The sequence below is a fragment of the Oncorhynchus clarkii genome, chromosome 18, assembly GCF_045791955.1.
Source record: "Oncorhynchus clarkii lewisi isolate Uvic-CL-2024 chromosome 18, UVic_Ocla_1.0, whole genome shotgun sequence".
Lineage (NCBI taxonomy): Eukaryota > Metazoa > Chordata > Actinopteri > Salmoniformes > Salmonidae > Oncorhynchus > Oncorhynchus clarkii.
Window position 1 is genome coordinate 39,125,411 of NC_092164.1, and position 22,936 is coordinate 39,148,346.

A 22,936-nucleotide genomic window follows, 5' to 3' on the forward strand; every position below is an offset into this window, starting at 1 on the left:
TGTGGAGTGGTTGGAAAAACAAGTTTTAATGACTCCAACCTAAGTGTATGTAAACTTCCGACTTCAACTGTAAATCAAAATGTTGAATCCAATAGCCCATGGTTGTCAAGCTTCCAACAAGTCAAATGTTCCACATTGTTCTTTGAATGCTTATTTTGAAACGCACACTGAGAAGCATGGACAGACAAAATCCACCAAAGACAAAAATGGTACAGTATTAAAACCTTTACTCGGACATGATACAACAGAAACAGATTCCAAATTAAATGACAAAAAAAAGCCTTTCCTTCCCCAAAACAGTCAATCATTTCCACATGTATGTTGGAGTCAGAGATAAAATGACAAAAAACTAGACATGAGAAAAAGGAAATTGAAAATCCCATGTGATATAACAGTTCCTGCGTGTGTTTAATAGTCCTGAATACAGATGAATCGCGCGGTCAAAGGAAAGAGTCAAGCACAACAGAGAAGCAGTGTATTTGGGTGGGAATCAACGACAGGAAATCTCCAGATCTAACGAAAACAGCTTTTCTTGATCAACAAAACATAATCTGATCAAGTGAGTCTATCACCCTAAGCACTTATCCCACTTTGAACGCATTCTCCTCCTCTGAGCATGTTGAGCTGGCCCTCCCCTCAAGTTCATCCGCGTAATGGGACACTATCCAGAGGCGTGACTTCAGCGCGCACCTTTGGGATCTATGCATTGGCTCCAATTTTTTCCTCAGCTTAAGCCAAGTTTTGCTGGCAGTGTCCAATGCATATTTCTCTACGTAAACACACTCCTGTTTGCGCTGGACACGGAAGACAAAACCGTGATCCAAATAGTCAAATTATCAGTGCACGTTCCTAGCTTGTAACTATGCCCTCTTGGCCACAAAAAAAGCACCAATGCACAGTATAAATCACCATAGGGACCACCCTGACTAGTGCCCCTCCCCCTTGCTGTGGCACCTTTCTTATAAAGGGGAGTTCTCTGAACACTCAACAGTCATCCACGGGACCTCAGCGTGGCACAGCATCAACGCTGGCCTTCACACCTGTTCGGCAGTGTTACGTCATCACAGGGGTGGCACCAACCAATCGCATGGGGTGTTTTGATCATAGAGTTGACCTTTGCACCAGGGTGTCTATTAAATAAGTATTGCATCCCGCTAGATACAAACACATGACAGCTTCACAGGATGCAAAAGTTTAAGCGTTTGTGTTTTTTTTAAGCAAGTGTTTTCAAAAGTAAGTTGAATATAAATGAACGTAATGAAAAGGTCCAGGCGTCTGCCTTGAGTGCACGCGGTCACGAGGGACACGCATCTTTGGGCTGCACGCCGGCGGTCTGTCTCCAAGGGCGAAGACCGCCGCAGCACTGCCATCAAGTAATACCAAAGAGACACTGCACTCGGTTGGCAAGGGAAGAGAAGGGCCCAGGCAACGTGTATGCAAATGTAGGCCCCCACTTCGCTTGCGCCCTGCTCTTCTGTGCATCTTTCTGTGTTGTTGTAAACCTCTTTCCATGCTGCAGCACACCCGAGCTTGCTGGTATAACCAGACCAAGACCTCATTGTACACAGTGGACATAGTGACATAATCAACACAGGCACATAAACAGTGTACAGGCAGTTCAAAAAAAATTAAAAATAATTCTGATAAACTGTCTGCCTGAACAACCTGAAAATGCTTAGCTTATAGAACCTGTAGAATTCTTATAGGGCTGTTATACGTATACTGTATCTCTGCTCACAGCTAAACTGAATTTTATAGGACAAGACACAACATAACAAGGGATTCGCTTTAAAATGTACTGTTACAGCCCTAGAAGAGGCAAGTGAGTCATTTTGACTAAATATGAAATTGAAATAGCTCTGCCATTTTTAAAGACATGCCTCCCTCAGTCGGACTTTTCCTAAATACGTCTATTTAACACACGCATGTTAGCATTTTGTGTTATAAGCAGTTTTAAAGAGGATATATATTTTTCCGGAGCGACCAAGTGACTTTTTCAAATCCTCCTACAGAGTCACATGCAGGTAAGACTGATTTCTAAATATCACTTTTCCAATAATTACCTCTGTTCCACGAGCTCTACACTTGAGCATGAGAAAACAAAATAGCCTACAGTAACAAACTAATGAAAATGCTATTTTGTTCTTTGAAACAATACTTTTTTTTGGCATTCTGTTATCTAAGACCTTCAAAAACACAAGCAAAATATTATTTTTCCAATATCATATATGAAATTAATTTATTAGACTGTTAGAATGTTGGAGTCAAAGACTCATTTTGGCTTGAAGTGGGGTCCCTCAAGGTCAGGCTTTTCTACTGTTAAGAAATGGGAGATTGAAATGCGTTCACATTCAAATGAGGAAGCTCCAACAAAAAAAACCAGAGGGAATTACACGAGGGGTTGTTGCCAACATCGTGACAAGATTGTGGTTCACACTGGGGATACACAGAGAGAGTAGACTCTACCCTGTGGGACTAAATTCCTTAAGACTGATCTCGAGTTCTACTCGTTCATTTTTATTCTGCAGCGACTGATTCATGTTCACATGTATAGACGTACATAAACCCGACGGGCATGTCAATGGTCTACAGTCCCCCCACGGCCTGTTCACAGGCTTGGAGTAGGACACCCTGTTAGACAGGTATCATCCTCCATATCCACATTACATGGGGGAGGTGTTCCTCTCCCGCCAGAAAGGCCTGACTGCAAGTCAATGTAGGAGATCGGCTGAAAAGAGTACGGCCGAGTGGGAATCCTATTATAAGTAGACCTCGGTTTCAAGAGGGGAAAAAAGGTGGAGGGTGTATACTTGCACACTCTTGGCGTTTTGCTTGTGTACTGTGTTTGCATTGGTGGGAGGAGCCATAGGAGGACGGGCTCATTGTAATGGAGGGAATGGAATGGTACCAAACACATGGAAACAACGTGTTTGACAGCATTCTATTGAACGGGCGGCAGGTAGCTTAGCGGTTAAGACAGTAACCGAAAGGTCGCTGGTTCTAATCCCTGAGCCGACTAGGTGAAAAATTCTGTCGATGTGCCCTTGAGCAAGGCACTTAACCCTAATTGCTCCTCTAAGTCGATCTGTTTAAGTGCGTCTTCTAAAATGACTCAAATATAAATTCCATTCCAGCCATTACAATGAGCCCATCCTCCTATAACGCCTACCACCAGCCTCCACTGGTGTAAACAAGCACATCTATAATTGTAAGACCACATGAGTCGTGTAGCACCCAACTTTAGGACAGTTGGACTTCTGTCCAGTACGCGATACAGCATTCTCTATTCTACATCCTAATTTCTGTTCTGAAAGGTAAATAACACCAATCTCCAAATACTTCAGAAAACGACCCACACATCTAAATCCTTCTATGCACACAATATGGTCTCAATCGTTATGCATCTGCCAATATTGCTCACGTTGTGTGTAATGATGCTCTTTTAATATTTCAGTTCAAAGTTTGTAATGTGTTGACAGCTAGTTCTGTTATGAGGGAGCTGAATCGGCCCCTATTGTTTAGGTTTGTGTAAGACCACACAATAGAGTCACGGTAGATGGCTGGCAGGGTCATCGGCTGAAGCCAACCAATCAGCTCCACAATAAAACACAAAGTATTGTCACAGGCTGGGCAGGCTAAGGGCGTGGGGTCTATCGCCCTGCCCGTGACACAGCAGCCCTATAGAATACCATTCGCGTCAAGAGTGACGAAACTACTAGCACAACAACTAGACCTAATAGTCAGTCACAACGAGGTGGGTTTTTCAAGCTTAAGATCCAGTCTATGGGTAAAACCCTTTACGATTATATATATATATATATATTTTTTTTTTTACAGTACATATTGAAAGTGTACAATATCTGTTCATATTGCTATCGGGGAATACTTTTTGTTGTGTGCTAACATGCTTGCTAACCCCGTGTTTTCCCTACTGTATGCACATATTGGGATTGCCCAGTCGTGCTCTAGTGAAGGAGTAGATGTGTCATCGTATTTACATATTGTTAAAAAGTTAACGGAAAGAGGCTGCAAGCACTTGAATGACACAAACGGAGGATTCAGAAGGGGAATTGTAGGGGTACAGTAGACCACTGGAACAAGATATCGAATGATATCAAGGCTTTCTTAGACCGGATGGCCATTTCACAGAACGAAGCACGGCCATTAACACCGTGGCTCTTCAGAAGACATATGATGAGAGCTGGAGAGATTCTTTGTGGTTGCCCCAGTTTCTTAAAGACGGGCAAGATAGGTTTCTGCAACAAATGTTTACTTACACAGTAATGTTTCACAGAGTGCAAAAATGACCATTAGCAAAGTAGAGGGTGTCAAACAAAAGAAACATCTACAACAGCACCAATGAACGCAGTGCTCTTGAACAAGGTTGCACTTCCTGTGCCCAATGGCCCTTGTTTGGACTTAAAGAGAACAAACAGCAAAATGCAATAAAGAACACATCTTTACAAGTCAGTTTCTCTCTTTGAAAGCCTGGTGTGAGCTTTAAGGGCCAACCAAAGTGCCCCCTCCTTGGATTTCAATGCCTTAAAAAGGTCTCATTTTAAGAGTACAGTACTTCAGAATGAATTCAGAGCATTTAAGCATGAATAAAGCATAGTATTCAAATACCATTCGGATTAGTGAACACAGAGGGTGTTGGCTGTGTCCCGACCAATAGAAGTTGGGTGACAGTTGATTGAAATATTTCGCACCTGATCATGACGTGTTTGGGTTAAACCCAAGAGTAAAGCCTAAGACGGAGTAAGCCACTCGTCATATCTATGCGCACAGCAATGTATCTGAATAACCTACAAACCCCACAAGAAGCTGAGAGGTCTACCTTGATTCGCAGAAGCGTTGACACTCAAAGCTGAAGGCTAACTCATGCTAAAACTTGTATATGCAGTTAAAAAGGAGATAATTCAATGCGTCTTAACCCCTACTGTGAAAAAGTATTTGATTATGTGTGTGTTTGACAGCATATGGGGGGGGGGGTTATGGGTGGGGTTGGTGTGAGCGGAACATAAAAGCCAGCAGACATGGTGAAGCCCTAGAACCAGGGTGCCAGAACTAGAACCACTGGTGCAAAATGGACCAGGGCAGAACCTGGTTCTTAGGTGAGCTGGTGGGGCGCCTCTAGCATCTCCATGAGGAACGTGTCGATAGGGGTGTCGCCAATCAGTTTGAAGAAAAACAGGTGCTCCAGGCACTTCAGGCCAATGGAGCGCAGCGCTGGCAGCCGGAGGAGGAGCTTAGCGAACCTGGGGCGATGGGGAGAACGAGTGAGGTCAATCATGGCGGTGACGTGGGAGTATTGTGCAGATAGGTGCTATTGTATGTCTGTGTTTCTCTTGTACCTGCCCTGCTGGTCGGGGTATCTCTGTTTACAATAGGACTCCAGCGATGCGTACACCTTCTCCCTCAGCAATTCCACTTCACTGGGGCTGGACAGGCCCTTGGCATCTGAATGCAGGAACAAACACAGGCACTATAGCACATGACAATAATTAACATGTGATTCTTCCTGACATCATGCCATATCTGGTCTGAAACGGCTTAAAATCGTTATCTTGTCTCAGATCGTTATTTGAGCGGAAATCATTTACCTGGGTTGAAGAGGATGATGGCTCGGAGGCAGCCGAGCTCTGTCTTGTCCATCTGCATGTCTCTCATCTTACTGACCAGCTCCGTGAGAACTCTACAACCAGGGTCGAGGAGGGGGAGGTGTGACAGAGGGACGAGAGAGCGGGAGGAGATGAGTTAGCATCTTCTCTAGGGTTCACCACAGTTCCACTCAACGATGCAGCAGTTAAATAGAGAAATTAACAGAAGGGCAGGGGGGGCTGGGATACAAGTTCTACATCCTCTTTACACTATGCATTTAAACGTTACACTACAACCACACAATCGATAAATTCCATCCAAGCCCAAACCACACTTTTCTTATTTACAAACTACTGCACATCGCACAAAATGTCGGGTAATGCAACAATTCAATAAGGACAGAAAGAAGATGAAGGGAAGGAAATTAGCAGCTGGTGTTTTGTTGACGCTGCGCCAGCGACCAGTCGAGCCTGCGCTACGACAGAAAAGAGGAGAAACAGAACACAACACTCACTGAAACACGAGCGGACAAGATACACACGACCCGCTCTTTTACCTGGTCTAATTACAGCACTTTCTTTGCCAGATTCTCTCACTCAACAACTGGGCCAAGAAAAGCGTTTATTTTGTGGCGTTGTTTGTTTTGTTTTGTGTTCGTTGTTGATAGGGGAAGGTAGGCGTGTAGTGATGTCATTACCTGTCAAATATGGCTCCAACCTCTGCATTGTGCGCACTCTCCCTGTGTATTCAATTACAATGTGTTATTACAATGTTATTACACAGTTACATTGTTATTACATTGTCCCCCCCTGCGTTGGTTTGGGCCCAGAGGAACAGGTAGGTTAGACTCTACATTGCATTTTGGTGCCCAGTTCCACTTCTGGGAGTAACAAGCTACAGGCTCTTGTTGATGGAGACTTGGCCTGATGAAAATGTTTTAGATAGCATTAAAACTACGTGAAATAAAGCTTGAGGAATGACAAAAATATGCCAATGTAACACAGCAATAAATAGATCCGAGACGTTTGAGCACAGACAAGATTTAGAGGAGAAAACTTTCATATTGGGTCTGATTGAAATAGGGCACATAGTTATTTTTTTATTTAATTTGTTAAAAAAAAATGTTTATGAACCTTTATTTAACTAGTTCTATACAGTATTACCCAAGATCTCTGCTTATCTTCACTACCGTAGCGTTTTAGGCATACTTCACTGTACTCTCGATAATTAGCATATAAAACTTCCTGGGTAAGTACGGATCATTTAAAAAAAATCCTTCATGTAAATGGTTTAACCAAATCAGCACAAAAGGGTTATGGGTATTGGCACGGGCCAATGACAGAAGAGCAGAGAAGCATAAGCCAATAGAGGAGTGTAATAAATAGTCAACAGGAACAATGCAGTAATATGATTTAATCATCTTAATCAAATCGATTTGGCATAAATCATAAATGAATGAAAGAAAATAATGTTGTTTTTTTTAGAAAAGAAAAAGAAAAAAAAACACGTGAGGATACAAAATGAGAATTGAGAGATTTCACACACACAAAAAAAAACATTCAGCGGACCACATTTACGCAAGGATGTCTAGATTACGATGCATCTGAAACAAAAGCCTGCAACCAGTTAATCCAAGAGATGCTTCAGTTCCTGCGGGAATTGGGAGTCTTGCAGTTTCTGAACTATTAATAACAATGTAATTACTGTGTAATAAACAATGAATTCACACCATGTGATATGGCGACCCTATTGAGTTGGGGTGGGCACACTTGTTCCTTGAGAGCTGCGATGAGCGCAGGATTTTACTCGAGACAGGTGCCTTGCCGCTTGATTAAAGGCTATTTTACACAACTGAATAAAATACTGACATCTGCCAATGTAAAATGTAATAGATGAATGTGCCCCGTGTGTGTGTGGCTGTGTTGGGGGGGTAATCCTAGTGAAGTCAACAGTGACGTCTACAGTACATTAAGCATTAGCCCCCAGCGTTCTGGCATGCTGCATTATTCTCAGCTAGCCGAACGAGTGTGCTCGCATACATTTGCTTGAAAAACGAGGAAAAAGCGTGCAATAGTACTGTTTGTCCATTTTGAGACGCCGTAGCCAGTATACTTCCTCAAAATAGTCCAAATGAATCTAAGATAACTCAAGAAATCTGTCATTAATTTAGACGTTTTTGCCCGAATAGATGTTAGTCGCGCAATTTTACATCTAACTAAGATGTTTGGTGCATTTTCAATGGAAAAATGTACATGAAAACAAGTCGTCTCTTGTTGAATGACAAAGACTTTACTGAAGAATCCCTACTGTTGACCAATTACCAATGAAAGGGCGTAGACTTTGTCTCCGAACTTCAGCTTGCCTCCAGAAAAAATGCTGGGTGCTCGAACAGACAAAAAAAAAAATCCTCACCGTAGTCCAAAATGAACAAAAACGTCACAAAATGTAATCATACTATATGCACAAACTCTACCCGAAAGTGCTCCATTCTCCCTTTAGTCGGGAAAATTATTCAGCTCATTTCAAAAAACTCATCTGGACTCCAAAGAGAAATGGCCATTTAATGAATAATAACTGTAACAGGCATGACCATGACTGAAAATTATGTTCTACAAACACATGTATGGTAAAGTGTTTATATGACGGCGTGTATGATTAAATTAAATAAACTGCCATTACAAAAACACCAGACATTAAGTGTTGACTGTTAATGGAAAAAACAATGCAGAATGCTTAAATCATTCAGGGGCACCTTTTTTTCAATCTTTCTGCCTGCAGTTTATAAGCTTTTCGATGAAAATTAACATGTAAAAGGTTGCTTCTATGTGCTTCACCGAGGTCCATCGCACATGCGGGTGTTACCTGTCGAAGATGGCTCCCACGCCGGCACTGTGGGCGCTGTTCCTGTGCACGTGAAGGCCGGTGGCCAATAGGATGCCGTCCTTCACACTGATGGAGCGGTGAGAGAAGGAAGCGATCAGCAGCTCGTTCCAACCTGGAGAGAGACAGGGTCATCAGCCTATCCATGTAGGGCTGTGAACGGCTTGGATTTAATGAGGTCAAAGCTGAGCAGGGCTGTGTTCATTAATTAGGGTGTAAGACAAAAAACTTTTTCCAACTAAAAAATGTTTTATGTTTTATTGGACATGTCCAGGTAGTCCCTCCCTGTTTCAGTTAGCTTTCTTCCCTTTGGTGCCGACGAACATGAAAAGGCGAAGGCTTTTTGAGCGTACCGGCACGTAGCAGGATGACCTGGTCGTCCAGGGCCAGCTCAGAGAAGTGGGGGACCCTCTTGGCCCACTCCACCAGGGTAAACAGCTGCTTGTCTGCAGCCTGGCAGATGTTGGTGACCGGGTCGTTGGGCTGGAAAGAGAAACAGAGGGAAAGAGACTGGCTTCAACATAGGGCACAAAATAGAGACTGGAGACCTTAGGATCACATTTAAACTAAGCGGGTCTGTTATCTCAGAATATATTGTATCACAATAAATTGTTGGCTCAGTCGCACAATCAAATCTCTAGAAATAATAATAGACAGTGGAGTAAGAGAAGTTGGTATGTGTGCTACGAGAAGTTGGTATGTGTGCGTCGCGGGGGTCACACACACGTGGGTCACACACACACACATTTACCGAGCTGTCCCCGGAGCTCCCATCGGCATGCAGCTCGGTCTTCTGTTCCACGGCCATCTCTGCCTCTAGGATCTTTTCCACGGGCATCTCCTCGTTGATGGCACTGGTCGACTCCACCTCGCTTTCCCGCTCCTTGTTCCTCTGGCGCTCTTCCTGCACGGCTGCAGGGGCACAGGAAGGGCAGAGGGAAGGAGAGAGGGAAGGAGGGGACGAGAGAGTCGGGGAGCGAGAAGGAAAGAGGCACAGGAGGGGGGGGGGGGGAGAGGGGAAAGTAGGGAGCAGCAGAGGGAGAAGGGTGGAGGGGGAAAAGATAAAGAAAGAGCAGGACAGGGAAATGAGATGGAGAGAGAGCAAATGGGAAGCAAAAGTGAAGAAAAAAAAGAGAAAGGTGAGAGAGAAAGGAGGGGAAATAAAAAAAGAAAAGAGAAAGAAGAAAGTTGAGAAAGAGAGAAGTGTGAAATGAGGAAAGTAAAGAATGACACAGGTAGAGGAAAAGGAGATACACAGATATGTACATTTCCCGGTTAGTTCAAACGACAAAGATGTTTTTACCTTTCACACCAGGGGTCTCAAACTCAAGGCCTAGGGGCCACATCAGGCTCGCAAGCTGCTTTCCTGTGGCCCCAAGGCTGATATCTGATTCCCATCAGCCATCAAGAGAATGTTCCTATTAGAATCACCCCACAATAAGGTTTACTCCTATGGCAATAAGGTTCACCCCAAACCACATAAAATGGCACAATACCAATCATCTGTGCACCACTATCAGCGAATTCAGGGACATCTGTGGAATCAGCCCCTGACACCACAGTAGTATTATGGTAATACGATTTTACACAATGTCAGCGATTTTGAGAACAGCAACACTAACTCCACGATAAGCGTTACATTGCTATTAGCATTGTGCCAATCTGATGTTCTACCTGCTACACAGAGCATGTTGTTTTGAGAGCGGAGAGGAACAGAGGGGAAGAACATCTTTCCTCGATTTTCTCCTACTATACCTTACCATATTCATCAATTATACGTAAGTACAATAGCTTTGGTCCAGTTTTCATTAAAGTACTCATTAAATTGTTGGTAGTGGTTGTACTAAATGATCCTCTAATTACACAAGTTGCCTTTGTTTACATTGTGAACCTAGCTAGTCAACGTAGCTAGCTAGAAGTAGTCGCTTCTTGACTTCAGAAATCTAAGTAAAATAACCAGTGGTGTATAGCGGAGGCTATATGCAACCAAAATCAACTTTATTTCTCATTATTCCAATTTACAAGACGGAATGAACACGGCGTCAAGAATTGAACCTTTGTGATTCTTGAGCTTGGGTGCTGCCATTGGACTTGACGCAACGCGAGCGCAACAAGGGTCGCGAAGCAGCTTTCATTGATTTCAAAGGAAGCATTTCCTCAACGGCTGATGGCAATGTCGTACGCCCGATGACTATAGTATATCAGGGCCTTAAGACTTACATTGCGCCTGGTAATTAGAGTTTCATACCAATACATTCTGCAACATACCTCACCCAAAAATGGACCATCACAACAAAACAACTAAATATTGTTGTTTTACCTATTGACCAAATAAAACATTTGAAAAATGCACAAACATTAGAAAAAGGATGATTGTTTCAAAGTGTTGTAGGCAAGAGAGCGCTGTCTTCCGTGTGGTATGGTCCCTTTCTGAGCATTGACATAAAACCACATAACAAGTACTCTGCACTATTCCCCACCAACTAATTGAATGCCATTCTCCTTACATCTCTGTCGTTCATCTTGGACCACTACAGAAGATGGGAGAGAGAAAACGAGAGGAAACAAGAGGGGAGAGAGAGGGGGGCAGGGGTTAGTGTTTACAAGGCTCTCCATCCCCCTCTCTCTACCTCTTTCTCGTTCTTTCCATCCCCTTTGAGTACAATCAATACTCTCCCCTTAGAAATTCACATTACAATATTCAAAACATCTTAAATGCTCTTAGACATCTTTATTATACATAGATTATTTCAGTGGATTTAAAAACAGCAATTGGAAATAGTTTTATAGCAAGTAGGCTATACAATCTTTTCGGCAACAATGTGAAACAGTGTTATTTCAGCAGGGCAACAGGACGGTTGGTGAGTGGGGGTCTTTGGGTTAGGGGACACAAGGGGCCCCATCCCTCTTACTTCTACATTATTACTGTAGCAAAAGTCATACCCAATTTCAATAAGGATCCTAGCTCTCCCTCACTCTTTCTGTCTTGTCGCGGTCTCGCTCCTCATGTCTCCAATTGCATCCCTCTCGGCCTCTCCCTCCATTTCAAGCCTTACCTGGTGATAGCATTGCCCTTTTAATGAGCCATATTGAATGCTAGTTAAGGACAGCAGACTGCTAGGCTCCCGCCTTACCTTCCCTCTTCATGCCACAGGCCAGGCACTTCTGGTAGCGGCAGTACTGGCAGCGGTTGCGCTGGCGCTTGTCCACCAGGCAGTCCTTGTTGTCCCGGCAGGTGTAGCTCAGGTCCTTGCGCACCGTGCGCTTGAAGAAACCCTTGCAGCCCTCGCAGCTGTGCACTCCGTAGTGCTTACCTATAGAGAGAGAAAATGACAAGAAAGAGGAATGCAAATTGACAACAATAGAGAGGGAATAGGGGTATAGGAAAAGGAGGGAAGGTTACATCAGTAACAAACCCCTTTCAATCCTTCAGGCACTAAGCATAGAGCGCATAGTTCTTCGGGTGTGATGGTAATGAAAATACATGGAAGTGTTTCGGTCCCTTTTAGGAGAAACTGAACTGGTACAGACAAGGGAGAGATGAAAAACAATTCCTTACTGTGTTTTAAACATTTTATGCAACTTATATTTTTTACAATTTTCTATACTACGGAAAGGTATCCCCAAATCTAGGGTTATATGACGTTTCCATACCATAAAGGCTATAGGTCCGTGTAGCCAATGCCATGTTGTGTAGATCCCACTATGCACAGCGGAAATCTATGGGTTTCATTCAACGGCTGTAGAATTTTAGACAAAACTATCCTTTAATAAACAAAGCATATTGCACTACTGCTTCTCTCTCACCCCCCCCCCCGTCACAGACCCTAAATCAACCCCCAGTCTGTCCAATAGATGGAAGAGTATATAGTTAAACTTGCCGTCTTACAGACAGGGTGGGGTTTTGGCCATATTGCATACACCATTCAATTAATCTCTGATCTCCACAAGAGCATAGGGTCTAGGGGCCAGTTTGGGATTGGGCCTAGACTTACCGGAGGAGCGGTCACCACAGATGGCACACAGGCGCTTTTGGGAGAGCATGGGGCCCCCTGGGCTGTGACCTCCCAGCCCGAACGGAGGCTTCACGTCATCCGAGCTGCTGACCGCGTGCAGCCCCGACATGGACACTGTGGAGTTGATCTGGAGGCAGAGAGAAAGGCGGGAAGGGGATATGGGCAAGAGTGAGAGGGGAGGATGTGTCATGAACTGACAGCGCATCACTCCTTAGTTTGATTATTTGGAGTCATAGTTGCAGAGCTGTCATATTTCAAGAAACATGACAAAAAAACATCAGTACTTTCATGCATCCAACAATCACATACATATTGCCAGCTATCTTTTTGAGTGGGCTGGTTGATCAGTATTAAAGTCACATTCAGTTACCCGTTCGCACGGTCAAAGCAATAGAGGTTACAGAGCACTTCTCGCCCTCACCTGTTCAAGCAGGTTAAGTCTCAAGGCATCCTCATAGCCGGATTAATTCGTGGGGACGTTTGAGGAAAGAGAAAAAGCAAGGGGGGGAGGAGGAGAAATAACACTGAAAAGGACTATCTGATGTGAGAGGAGATAGAGGAAATGAAACCAATATGGAGAAAGGTAGAGGTGGTAATAAGGGGGGGGGGGGGTTCTTACCTCTGCACTCCTGGTATACATATTGATCTGTGAAGTTAAAAGGGATGAAGTAGAGGGCAGGGGAGGAAAGAAAGAGGGATGGGTGGGCACACTCAGGGACGGACAGTACGGGTATTTGTTAGGATATTCACTACTATGCTGCTACTACGAGCCCCTTGGACCAATCATGTTGCGCCTGGAAGAAGAAAAAAAATCTACATAAAATGTTCGTAAACGCAGATAAATTAAATGTAGATTTAAAAACTATACTTTGTGCATGTGAATTGATGGATTTTATGTACAGTACTAGTCAAAAGTTTGGACACACCTACTCATTCCAGAGTTTTTCTTTTGTTTTACTATTTTAAAATAATAGCGAAGACATCAAAACTAGGGCTGTCTTCTGTATACCAACCCTAGTTTGTCACAACATAACTGATTGGCTCAAACACATTAAGAAGGAAAGAAATTTCACAAATTAACAAGACACACCTGTTCATTGAAATGCATTCCAGGTGACTACCTCATGAAGCTGGTTGAGAGAATACCAAGAGTGTGCAAAGCTGTCATCAAGGCAAAGCGTGGCTATTTGAAGAATATAAAACACATGTTGATTTGTTTAACACTTTTTTGGTTACTACATGATTTTCGGATACCACATGTGTTATTTCGTAGTTTTGATATTTTCACTATTATTCTACAATCTACAGTAAAGAAAAACCTTTGAATGAGTAGGTGTGTCCAACCTTGACTGGTACTGTATATCTTTCATTGAAATATTGCAGAATGTGTTCCCTATTTTCTAGTCATACGCAGGAATGGGACAGGGGGAGTTGGATCTTTTGATGTGTCGTTTTGAGGGCAACCAATGATTCATCCACTGGCATCCTTGATCTAAAATGTCATAATTTAATCATTACTCAATTAATTTAATATTTTGTTAGGTTTTTAAAGTCAGAACGCATTCAAAGAAAAAGGGCAACATGTTTAAAAAAGTACCCAAATAATGCTGTTTCGTGGTTGATTTCACAGATAAAAAATGTGCTACTTTTAGGAATCAATGATTTACAATATTTAGATATGTATGGTTTCACGTTTGCCTTTGGTAGTTATCCACCACTTCACTTGACCTATAAGGCTGGGAATTGCCAGAGACCTCACAATACGATATTATCACGAGGCTTAGGTGCCAACACGATATGTATTGCGATTCTATATGTATTGTGATTCGATACTGCGATTTTATTGCGATTCGATGTTCCAAACATATTGCTCACTATTTAAAAAATTATATGGAAAACAAGCTTTAAAGGAAAAATAGAGTTTTGATGCAGGTACAGCTAGCTCAAAAATAATATTGCGCTATTGCCCAAACAATGTTAACCGTCAACAATTATATCCCTATATTTAACTATTCATTTTTCACCTATCACTATTTAACAATAACCTACATCACAGTATATTGCACATTTTAGGGGTCGTAAAATAGCAGCCAATTGTTTATTTACAATAAAAGTGAGCTCAACTAGTGATGCTCTTCTCAACCAATCACTTGAGTCTGATGATACTGGCAGATACACGCATGTTGACTGCAGCCTATGAAGTCACACTTGGTTCACACTGGCCACTACTGTAAAGCAGAATTTATTGACCATGGCGCCAACTTCTCATCTCTGAATGGCCCTGAAAGGTGAAAGATGAGGCAGGAGAAGAGTGGTAGAACAGAACAGTGTTAGCTACCTGTCTGGAACTCGGGTCTCACCTGGGGGCTGCTGATGGGGCCGTAGCCCACCGAGGGTGTCCCGGGCAGGCAGGGTGACCCCAGGGAGGAGCTGATGACAGAGAAGGGCGAGCCCATGCTGCTGATGGGGCTGTTGACGGCCGAAGTGACGGGAGGCAGAGAAGTCATGGCAGCAGCTGTGGGGGTCAGGGGTGGCGAGCGCTGGCCCGAGGGAGGGGAGGACACAGAGGAGCTGTCTGGGCTGCGGGAATCTGGTGAGAAACAACAGGGATTATATACCAGAAAGTGATGACACCGTACAAACAACTCAAGTTTAAGAAAAAAATGAATGATATTTCCCCTAGCTACAATGAAGTTAGTTTTGTGTGTGCTTACCTATTACAGGGGTCATGGGTGTCAATTGGGTATGGCAGTTGCAAACCCTAGATCAACACCAACTTAAAAATAGGCCACTAAAATCATTCTAATCCCGATTAAAAGGCAAATGCAGTGTAGCGGTATCAGAGAGCTGGCTTTAGGATCATGCAGACGGCTCAGAACCGGGGGTTGCCCTAAGGATGCTTTTCGCGGCTGGCTGGCTTTGGGACAGCGCATCAATGCAGCTCCGCAGTTAACAGCAACTTTTTTCTCAAAACAGCTATTTGACATAAGATGAAACTGGAGTTTTTTTAACCTGGTTGAGCTAGTGTGAGCTAGTGTGTAGCTGCTAATTGTTGTAAGACAAGTGTTTGTAGAATGTCCCCTATCTACTAAGGTGAATGAAGTTACAGCAGCCAAGGTGATAATGGCTGGAGACAATACTCTAATGTCAAAGTAGAAGTAGAAAAGTTCTCAAAGTAGAAGTGTAGAAAAATGTATTAATATAAATAAATAAAACACTACATCTTGATTAGATAAGTATTCAACACCCTAAGCCGATACATGCTAGAATCACCTTTGCCAGCAATTACAGCTGTGAGTCTTTCTGGGTAAGTCTCTAAAAGTTTTGCACACCTGGACTGTACAATATTCGGCCATTATTCTTTAAACATTTTTAAATCAGGCTGTGTCAAGTTGATTGTTAATCATTGTTAGACAACCATTTAAGTCTTGCCATAGATTTAAGCCGATTTAAGTCAAAACTGTAACTTGGCCACACAGCAACATTCAATGTCGTCTTGGTAAGCAACTCCAGTCTATATATTTAACCTCGTGTTTTAGGCAATTGTCCCACTGAAAGGTGAATTTGTCTCCCAGTGTCTGGTGGAAAGCAGACTGAACCAGGTTTTCCTCTAAGATTTATTATTTATTCTAAAAAACGACCTAGTCCTTGCCGATGAAAAACATACCCATAGTATTTTTGATTTTATTTTACCTTTATTTAACTAGGCAAGTCAGTTAAGAACAAATTCTTATTTTCAATGACGGCCTAGGAACAGTGGGTTAACTGCCTTGTTCAGGGGCAGAACGACAGATTTTTATCAGCTCGGGGATTTTATCTTGCAACCTTTTCGGTTACTAGTCCAACGCTCTAACCACTAAGCCACCTGCCGCCCCATGTTGCAGCCACCACCATGCTTGAAAATATGTAGAGTGGTACACAATGGTTGTTTTTTGTTGTTTCAGTATTACTTTAGTGCCTTGTTGCAAACAGGATGCATGTTTTGGAAAAATGTTATTCTGTAAAGGCTACCCTTTTTTCACTGTCATTTGTTAGTATTGTGGCGTAACTACAATGTTGTTGATCAAACCTCCTTTCTCCTATCATAGCCATTCAACTTTGTAACTGATTTAAAAAGCATTGTTGGCCTCATGGTGAAATCCCTGAGCGGTTGTATTCCTCTCTGGCAACTGAGTTAGGAAGGGAGCCTGTATATACCTAGTGGCTGGGTGTAATGATACACCATCCAAAGTGAAATTAATAACTGCACCAGGATCAAAAGAGACCTTCAATGTCTGTTTTTTTTTATATACCCCATCTACCAATAGGAGCCCTTCTTTGTGAGGCATTGAAAAACCTCCCTGGTCATTGTGGTTGAATCTGTGCTTGAAATTCACTACTCGACTGAGGGACCTAACAGATAATTGTATTTGTGGGGTACAGAGATGGGGTAGTCATTTAAAAATCATCTTAAACACTATTATTTCACACAGAGTGAGTCCATGCAACTTATTTGACTTGTTAAGCACATTTTTACTCTTATTTAGGCTTGCCATAACAAAAGGGTTGAATACTTGACTCAAGACATTTCAGATTTTCATTTTGTATTAACTTGTAAACATTTCTAAATACAAAATTCCACTGACATTATAGGTTATTGTGTGTAGATCAGTGACACAAAATCTAAATTTAAATAAATGTTTAAAATTCAGGGTGTAACACAAAATGTGGAAAAAGTCAAGGGGGGATACTTTCTGAAGGCAATGCCAGGCAGAAAAGAAAACAGCCACAATACATCAAAAAGTAGAGGAAAGAAAACTTCAAATCAAATCACAATACATCAAACCATTACATACTAATACAAAACATAAGACTTTAAGCAGACTAGGCGATCAAACATTAAAAGCTAGCTTGAAAGGGTAGGTCTTTAGTTATGTTTTAAACAAGGAAATTCAAGCTGTCTCCTTGACATGTGTAGGTCACCCATGCTGCACAGGTTTGTAACTTAGGTGAATCATCCTTAAGGGCCTTAAAGGTGAGCAGCAAGAATTTTACATTTGATGGGGGTTGAATAAAGTAGGATAGTCTGATTAATCAGGCTGTAATAAGCAATTAATTGGAATATACTAGAGGTCGACCGATTATGATTTTTCAACGCCGATACCGATTAAAATCGGCTATTTTTATTTATTTATTTGTAATAATGACAATTACAACAATACTGAATGTACACTTATTTTAACTTAATATAATACATCAATAAAATAAATTTAGCCTCAAATAAATAATGAAACATGCTCAATTTGGTTAAATAATGCAAAAACAAAGTGTAAAAGTGCAATATGTGCCATGTAAAAAAGCTAACGTTTAAGTTCCTCGCTCAGAACATGAGAACATGAAAAAAAAAATCAGGTGGTTTCTTTTAACATGAGTTATCAATATTCCCAGGTAAGAAGTTTTAGGTTGTAGTTATTATAGAAATTATAGGACTATTTCTCTCTATACCATTTGTATTTCATATACCTTTGACTATTGGATGTTCTTATAGGCACTTTAGTATTGCCAGTGTAACAGTATAGCTTCCGTCCCTCTCCTCGCCCCTGCCTGGGCTCGAACAAGGAACACATCGACAACAGCCACCCTCGAAGCATCGTTACCCATGGCTCCACAAAAGCCGCGGCCCTTGCAGAGCAAGGGAAACAACTACTCCAAGGTCTCAGAGCGAGTGATGTCACCGATTGAAACGCTATTAGCGCGCACCCCGCTAACTAGCTAGCCATTTCACATCGGTTACACCAGCCTAATCTCGGGAGGTGATAGTCTTGAAGTCATAAACAGCTCAATGCTTGAAGCACAGCAAGCCTTTTGCTGCCTACCACTGCTCAGTCAGACTGCTCTATCAAATCATAGACTTAATTATAACATAATAACACACAGAAATACGAGCCTTGAGTCATTAATATGGTCAAATCCGGAAACTATCATTTCAAAAACAAAACGTTTATCCTTTCAGTGAAATACGGAACCGTTCCGTATTTTATCTAACGGGTGGCATCCAGAAGTCTAAATATTCCTGTTACATTGCACAACCTTCAATGCTACGCATCACCGGGGGCAAACTACCTGCCCTCCAGGACACCTACACCACCCGATGTCACAGGAAGGCCAAAAAGATCATCAAGGACAACAACCACCCGAGCCACTGCCTGTTCACCCCGCTATCATCCAGAAGGCGAGGTCAGTACAGGTGCATCAAAGCAGGGACGGAGAGACTGAAAAACAGCTTCTATCTCAAGGCCATCAGACTGTTAAACAGCCATCACTAACATTGAGTGGCTGCTGCCAACATACTGACTCAACTCCAGCCACTTTAATAATGGAAATATTGATGTAATAAATGTATCACTAGCCACTTTAAACAATGCCACTTCATATAATGTTTACATACCCTACATTACTCATCTCAAATGTATATACTGTACTAACTCTATACCATCCACTGCATCTTGCCTATGCTGTTCTATACCATCACTCATTCATATATTTTTTTTATGTACATATTCATTCCTTTACACTTGTGTGTATAAGGTAGTTGTGAAATTGTTAGGTTAGATTACTCGTTGGATATTACTGCTTTGTCGGAATTAGAAGCACAAGCATTTCGCTACACTCGCATTAACATCTGCTAACCATGTGTATGTGACAAATAAAATTTGATTTGTCATAATTACGTAAAATTCTGGAAAATTAGTTCTCAACAAGCCAGGGGGCCTAAACTGTTGCATATACCCCGACTCTGCGTGCAATGAACGCAAGAGAAGTGACACAATTTCCCTAGTTTAATATTGCCTGCTAACCTGGATTTCTTTTAACTAAATATGCAGGTTTAGAAATATATACTTCTGTATTGATTTTAAGAAAGGCATTGATGTTTATGGTTAGGTACACATTGGGGCAACAACAGCGCTTTTTTTTCCGCCAATGCGCTTGTTAAATCACCCGTTTGGCAAAGTAGGCTATGATTCAATGATAAATTAACAGGCACCGCATCGATTACATGCAACGCAGGACAAGCTAGATAAACTAGTAATATCAGCAACCATGTGAAGTTAACTAGTGATTATGTTAAGATTGATTGTTATTTATAAGATACGTTTAATGCTAGCTAGCACCTTACCTTGGCTCCTTGCTGCACTCGCATAACAGGTTGTCAGCCTGCCACGCAGTCTCCTCGTGGAGTGCAATCGGCCATGATCGGTGTCCAAAAATACAGATTACTGATTGTTATAAAAACTTGAACTCTGCCCTAACTAATCGGCCAATCTGATTAATCGGTCGACCTTTAGAATATACAGCCTGAAACTAATGATTGCAAAATCATGTAAATGTTCCTTACAAGCCAGAAAGTTTAATAAAATGACATTTGATTTTACTCTACCCGTTGTCCATAACCAACTCAGTGGCCTTGTGGTTAGAGTGTCCGCACTGAGATTGGAAGGTTGTGAGTTCAATCTCTGGCCAAGTAATACCAAAGACTGTAAAAATGGGATCTGATGCGTCTCCGCTTGGCACTCAGCATTAAGGGGATAGATTTGGAGTAACAGGCTGACCACGCCGCTCGCATCTGCATTGCAAAGTTCTATTTTAGAAGTAATTCCTATTTCTGACGCAGATCGCGCTGCAAGTCCTGCCTCTCCCATCTCCTCATTGGTTATACCCACATGGGCGATTGAAAGACGAACTGTTTTGCCGGTCGTCGTGGTAATACTATGAAAGTTTAGATGCCAATCACCATAAAAGTTCATAGATGAAAAGGCCTGGAAGGAGGAGAGATGACTAGAAACGATTCGGTTGACCGTTTTATGTGTGGATTAATTGTCGGAGTAGAGGACCTTGTGCATTTCAGGTAATATAACAACTCAATGTTTATATCCCAGGACAAATTAGCTAGCTAAATAGGCCAAATTAGCTAGCATGTGCAAGCTAGCTAGCTAAATTGCCATACATGTTTAATGCTTTTCGACCTGTCCCCAAATTAATGTAATTGGTTCAGAGTTTGTTTTGATATTTTAACCTGAGTGTCGTGATCGTGTTTGGTGTGGGGGGACAAAATAAATTGATGCACAATGGCGCCGCCGGTTTGGGTTCCGTGTAAGGCCCTGCGATAGACTAACGTCTTGTCCAGGGCGTGTACTTGTACATCAAGCTGCCTTGCGCTACAGAAACAAGAGATAGGTTCCTACCCTAATGAGCTGTTCCGGATCGCACAAGCCAAGGCTACTTACTTACTTACCGGTTGCCCAACACCACGTTGGTCAAAATTTGAAACAAATTATCCACAGGAAAGTATTGTTTAGCTGACTTTTTAGAGCGCCTGTACTGAAGTTTCTATCATCGCACATGCGCAGAACCATGTAAATACCTGCTGACTTCAGTATGCATGCATCGCGTGTTTGCTCATGACCGAAAGGCACGTGCACAAGACGGAAGTACATGCACGCAACGCAGGCAAACTAACTGAAGTCAAGTTTTATTAGTCGTATGTATGGGATACACATGGTATACACGTCCAACAAAATGCTTACTTCTTAGCAATATAACAATAAGAAATAATAAAATATAACAATATGAAAAAAGTAAATGGCTCAGTAGAGTAGAATAAACATTTTAGCATAATTATAATACAGTATCTAGCAATCATAATAAGAGTCGGGTAGCAGCAGTTGTGATGTGTGTGTGTGTGTGCGCCAAGGTGCGGAGAGTCAGTGCATGTGGTCAGTCCAGTTCAAGTGTTCAGTAGTCTGATGATGGATGTAGATGGAAACTGTCTGAGCCTTTTGATATCAGACCTCATGCTCCGATACCATCTGCCCGACGGTAGGGGAGGGAACAGCTCGTGTTTGGGGTGTGATGACCGCTGCAGGCCTTCCTCAGGCACCATTTTGAGTAGATGTCCTGGATAGGTCCCAGTGATGTACTGGTGTCAGCAGGTGTTGACATGGTTTTGAGCATGTGCCAGGTGATAGAAATGTCAACTTCAGTACTGCCGCTCTAAACAGTTGAGTAAACAATACTTTCTGTGGATATTTTGTGTCAAATTTCAACCTGAAAGTCCAACACCACAGAAAACTAACTGGTAGAGGAGTCATTTCAAATGATTGTATTAAACATTATGGCTTGTAAAGAACATTTACACAATTCATTTCAAGCTGTATATACCAATAAGTGTGTAGTAATCAGACCAAAAACTGGGGTGATGTGGTTTTTTGGTGTTATTTGTGAGTGGATCCTTGTAGCTATAGCCAACTAGGCTATTCAGTTTGGTAGCTTAGTAACGTGTTATGCCTTGAGCCATTGCAAATATTGTTAACAAGCATCTCTAATGCACCAACTATAGTTGACCACTGTAGCTGGAACATAAAAAACAAAATGCTGAAGTGGCTTGATAGTTAGCGAAATTCATTCGAAAACACCAGTGGCATTCTCTTACCTCTGCTGTCACCCATTATTACCTCCTTGGTGTAAAAGACGTGCTGGGACACGGATAGACGTGCTTCAATCACACCCCGCTATCTAACTCAAGACCGCGGACTGAGGCCCGGGCCAGAGTCGTTTTCGGATGACCAAAAACAGGACTGAAAAAAATGGGGAGAAATTCATTAAATAACAGACGCAAACGTCAACATTTGGCATCAGGCACGGTTTTCATAACATGAGGCATAAGCATCCATTCTCATTTGTTTTTTTGTGTGTGTGCATTTTGGCCAAGAAGAAGCATGTCGTAAACTACCTAGCTAGCTGACGTTATATATCTAAAATGACTAGCTACCTAGATTGTGACAAACGCGGAGTCAACAAAATTGTGGCCTATAGACAGTGCAGCCACAGAAAGTAGAAGGACGATTTGTATCAGTTGTGCAGTTAGCAACCTAGCTATCTATCGTAGTGCAACAACCGACCAGAGAAAACTCGCAAGTGATAAGTTAGTTGGTTTGTAAACAATTCAACATTCTAGCTATACATTACCCCAACAGTAAGATATAACGTTAACGCTAAAACAAACTATGCTATGCATCAACAATAATTATACCTAATTACTAACGTTTTTGACAGTGCAGTTTCTTCGCATGAAAAGATGTGGTGGTCAGGCCCCGAGTTCGCATGAAAAGATGTGGTGGTCAGGCCCCAAGTTCTTCCTCTCCTCTCTCCCCACTTTGCCTCGCCGTCAGCCCTCCCTTTCCCTGTACAGCCCTTCTGCCTATGGCTGACGGAGTAGCTACCGTACCAAAAACAGCACCGTTTGAAGAGGTTTCTGCATTACGATGCATTTACATGCCACTTCAACATTTTATGGCAGCCATGTTAGCTCCCAATTAACATTACATGGGGAATATATATTTTTTAAACTATAAAACTGAATGTCTGTAATGAGCATTATGATGCATTTACATGACACTACC

The 22,936-nt window shown here is 42.2% G+C and overlaps 1 protein-coding gene across 10 annotated transcripts; it reads right to left on the reverse strand.

Annotated features, from left to right (window-relative positions):
* Positions 1 to 210: 210 nt before the first annotated feature.
* Positions 211 to 22,750, reverse strand: LOC139373464 (retinoic acid receptor RXR-beta-A). 10 transcript variants are annotated; one of them, XM_071114002.1, is made up of 14 exons: positions 22,579 to 22,731; positions 21,967 to 22,111; positions 14,858 to 15,087; positions 13,117 to 13,143; positions 12,477 to 12,624; positions 11,616 to 11,795; positions 10,989 to 11,012; positions 9,233 to 9,393; positions 8,835 to 8,964; positions 8,464 to 8,596; positions 6,299 to 6,340; positions 5,604 to 5,695; positions 5,355 to 5,460; positions 3,823 to 5,258 (listed from the first exon to the last, which is right to left on the reverse strand). In XM_071114002.1, exons 2-14 carry the CDS (start codon positions 21,980 to 21,982, stop codon positions 5,111 to 5,113), a joined length of 1,437 nt encoding a protein of 478 aa, XP_070970103.1. In that variant the 5' UTR covers positions 21,983 to 22,111; positions 22,579 to 22,731; the 3' UTR covers positions 3,823 to 5,110. The 10 variants fall into 10 exon arrangements, with proteins under 10 accessions (XP_070970106.1, XP_070970108.1, XP_070970111.1 ...); XM_071114003.1 differs by having other exon boundaries at positions 22,567 to 22,710; XM_071114005.1 differs by lacking the exon at positions 13,117 to 13,143 and having other exon boundaries at positions 211 to 5,258; positions 22,579 to 22,750.
* Positions 22,751 to 22,936: the final 186 nt, after the last annotated feature.